Source organism: Sinocyclocheilus grahami, unplaced genomic scaffold, assembly GCF_001515645.1.
Source record: "Sinocyclocheilus grahami isolate Dianchi unplaced genomic scaffold, SAMN03320097.WGS_v1.1 scaffold55.1, whole genome shotgun sequence".
Taxonomy (NCBI): domain Eukaryota; kingdom Metazoa; phylum Chordata; class Actinopteri; order Cypriniformes; family Cyprinidae; genus Sinocyclocheilus; species Sinocyclocheilus grahami.
In genome coordinates this window covers 58,274-61,270 of record NW_015505234.1, presented here as the reverse complement: position 1 = coordinate 61,270, position 2,997 = coordinate 58,274, and the positions used below count along the sequence as shown (strand labels likewise).

Genomic DNA, 2,997 nt, shown 5'->3' with positions numbered 1-2,997 from the left:
CGACAAGGAGCCCCTAACATCGGGCCTTGAACCAGGAACCAACGTTTCTTCCACATATCTAAGGCACGTAAGCATCGCCGCGTGACCTTGATCATGCAAAGCGGATTCCCCCTCGGGGGAAAATCCTTTGGTTCTGAGCCACCACAGCAAGGGTCTCATGTACAGCAGGCCAAAAGGTATCATGTTAGACGCCGCTGCCATCAGGCCCAACAGCCTCAGAAACTGTTTGACAGTGAGTGACTGGCCTTCTCTTACTCTCGTGACTGTCGTGAGGATTGACTCGATTCGAGCAGGAGACAGACGTGCCTGCATCGAGGTTGAGTCCCACACCACGCCTAAATAAGTGGTTCTCTGTAGTGGAGAAAGAACACTCTTCTTGGCATTTAGTCTTAACCCCAGCTCTCTCGTATGGGCGAGGACGACATCTCGATGCCGAGCCGCCATCTGCTCCGATTGAGCTAGTGTTAACCAATCATGCTCCATTGGACGGATTTGACACGTGCTTCAGAACGCGGTCACGCAAGGGCGCAGCTCGAGTTCCTGAAGGGGAACAGCATTTATTTGAAATTTTTTATAACATTATAAATCAATTTAATGTGTCCTTGCTGAATAAAAGTATTCAAATTGTACTGACCCCAAACTTTTGAACGGTAGTGTATATTGCTTGTGTGATGGAGTGCATTATTGTGTGGTGAACTCATGTTGAGTTGTGTCCACTCAGGCTGTTTGATGTGGGAGGTCAGAGGTCGGAGAGGAAGAAATGGATCCACTGCTTTGAGGACGTGACCGCCATTATCTTCTGTGTGGCTCTGAGTGGATACGACCAGGTGCTCCATGAAGACGAGACCACGGTGAGCACTAAATACACACTCACACGGAGAGACACAAACATGCACATCTATGCTTATGCTCTGACACACAATGTGTGACTCAATTGCACGTGCATACTCACGTGCTTATACACTCAAGTGTGCACACTTAACACACTAACAAAAATGATGGGTATTTCAAAGTTTTCCCATGCTTTAAGAGAGTTACTGTAACTATGCGACGCAGACTATATGATCTTCATCCACTGTTGAACACTGTAATTGCAATTATGTTGCCATTCAAGTGAACATGATCATAGTGTGCTGTGTGATAATTCACAGCCTGATAATTGAAAAAGGGCCACAGAACCTTTTTGTTTAGCTGGTTTTTGGACATGTTTAAGGTCAGTGCTGTTGATAAATCAGCCTCCATTGTGAACTCCCACACTAATCGGCACATTAAGCAATGCTTGTGCTGTATGTGTCATCTTGTGCATACTGTAAAATTCTTAGAAATAGTAAATAATAGTGAAAAAATAACACTTGATAGTTGTATTTTTATTTACTATTCTAACAAACGTACTGTTACAATATGCTGTAAATTTCAATATAGGTTCAAATGTACTATAGGTTTATACTGAAACATTTAGTGTAATATTGATTAAGCCCCACATATCAATAAAGTGGCAGTTTGTTTAAATATTTTAGATGTAATTTCAATATGTATTATTAGCGTTTTGTATTTATTTCATTATTATTGCCATTCAGATTTGTAAGTATTGGAGATGAGCTGCTAGCAAACATGCTCTTAAATGTGGGTGACCTGGATTTGAATCATGGGTAATGTTTTGATGCTCCACACTGTACCATTAAATTTAAGCAAAATTGAATTAAAAAGAAAACAATTATTTGGATAACTCTGATAATGTCATAGCTTTGAGTATCGTAGCTGTCATGTCTGTGTTCCAAATGCTTATCCCGTGCTAACTAGCTGCACACATAATGGTTTCTCAGGGTGCTGGGGTTCCCACTGGGACATGAATAAATAATATGGTTGAAAATGTTTTGAAATTTTCCAGTTTTTCTATGTTTTTTTATATTGATTCCGATATTGATTTTTTATAACCGATACCGATACCAATTATTTGCATGTTTATGTGTCCGATAACCGATATGCAGAACTGATATTTATTTACTGTTATAAAGTAAATAAATGACTGAGTGAAGTACAAACATACTTCACTTTGGTTTTTCCTCTTTTCAGACATCTTTTTTTCTTTTTTTTAGAAGTGTTGAAAATTAGCAGTCTTTCATGTTAAATGTAATCTTCATATTACAACAATAAAAAACATTGTATTTATAAAAAGCATCAACACTAATATTAACAATAAGCAAAATAAATGTAGAATGTCTAATGTTTTCAAATGGAAAAATAAATAAAGGACAGGAGTCGTATCAACTTCATTTTAAACTACAGTTTTAGTAGGTTTATAAGCTGTTTAATAGCTACAGAGTCAAGAATAATTCACTGGATAATGTTAATTCGCTGAATAATATTCTCTGGAATATTGGAATATAACAAACAAAACATCATATTTTATTGCATTTCTCAACTGGAATGTTATATCAGAATTATTAATAATGTTTTTGTCCTTCTAGATTATGAAATGCCTGTTGACAGCGCGGTTTATCTATGCAGTTACATAGAACTATACGCAAACTGTGATCGCTCGCGGAGATAATAAATAATTAATTTCCATAGAGTTGTATTTATTTAGATGTTTATTAGCGAAATAATGGTTATATAGTAAATGTTAATACAATTTAGGGTGTTTTAAACAAGTGAATTGTTAAAAGGTACATGCGGTGGCCGTGCTGTGGAGCATTTCCTGAGCATCAACCCGGTGAGTGAACAGCAATATGAAAGCGGCTTCACGAAACTAATGAGCAAATATACATCAGAGAGAGAATTAAATTCAGCGCTTTTATTTCCAACATGCGCTCATTCATGGATGTATTATTTAACTCATGCAAAGTTACGTCTTTATTGGGAGAGGATCTTGATGGATTATCTAAGTGACTCTGACTTCATGAGACTAACGATGAGCATAGACAACGGAGAGAGAATTCAATTCAGCGCTTTTATTTCCAACATGCGCTCATTCATGGCTGCATATTATTTAATTCA

At 37.5% G+C, this 2,997-nt stretch overlaps 1 protein-coding gene across 2 annotated transcripts in view; it reads left to right on the top strand.

Annotated features, from left to right (window-relative positions):
• The window catches only part of gnao1a (guanine nucleotide binding protein (G protein), alpha activating activity polypeptide O, a), a 137,628-nt gene that overhangs the window by 117,064 nt on the left and 17,567 nt on the right, over window positions 1–2,997 (top strand). For both annotated transcript variants that reach the window (XM_016270002.1, XM_016270001.1), the window contains exon 6: window positions 722–851. In XM_016270002.1, the coding sequence (XP_016125488.1) occupies window positions 722–851 (130 nt within the window). The remainder of the gene's footprint in view (window positions 1–721; window positions 852–2,997) is intronic.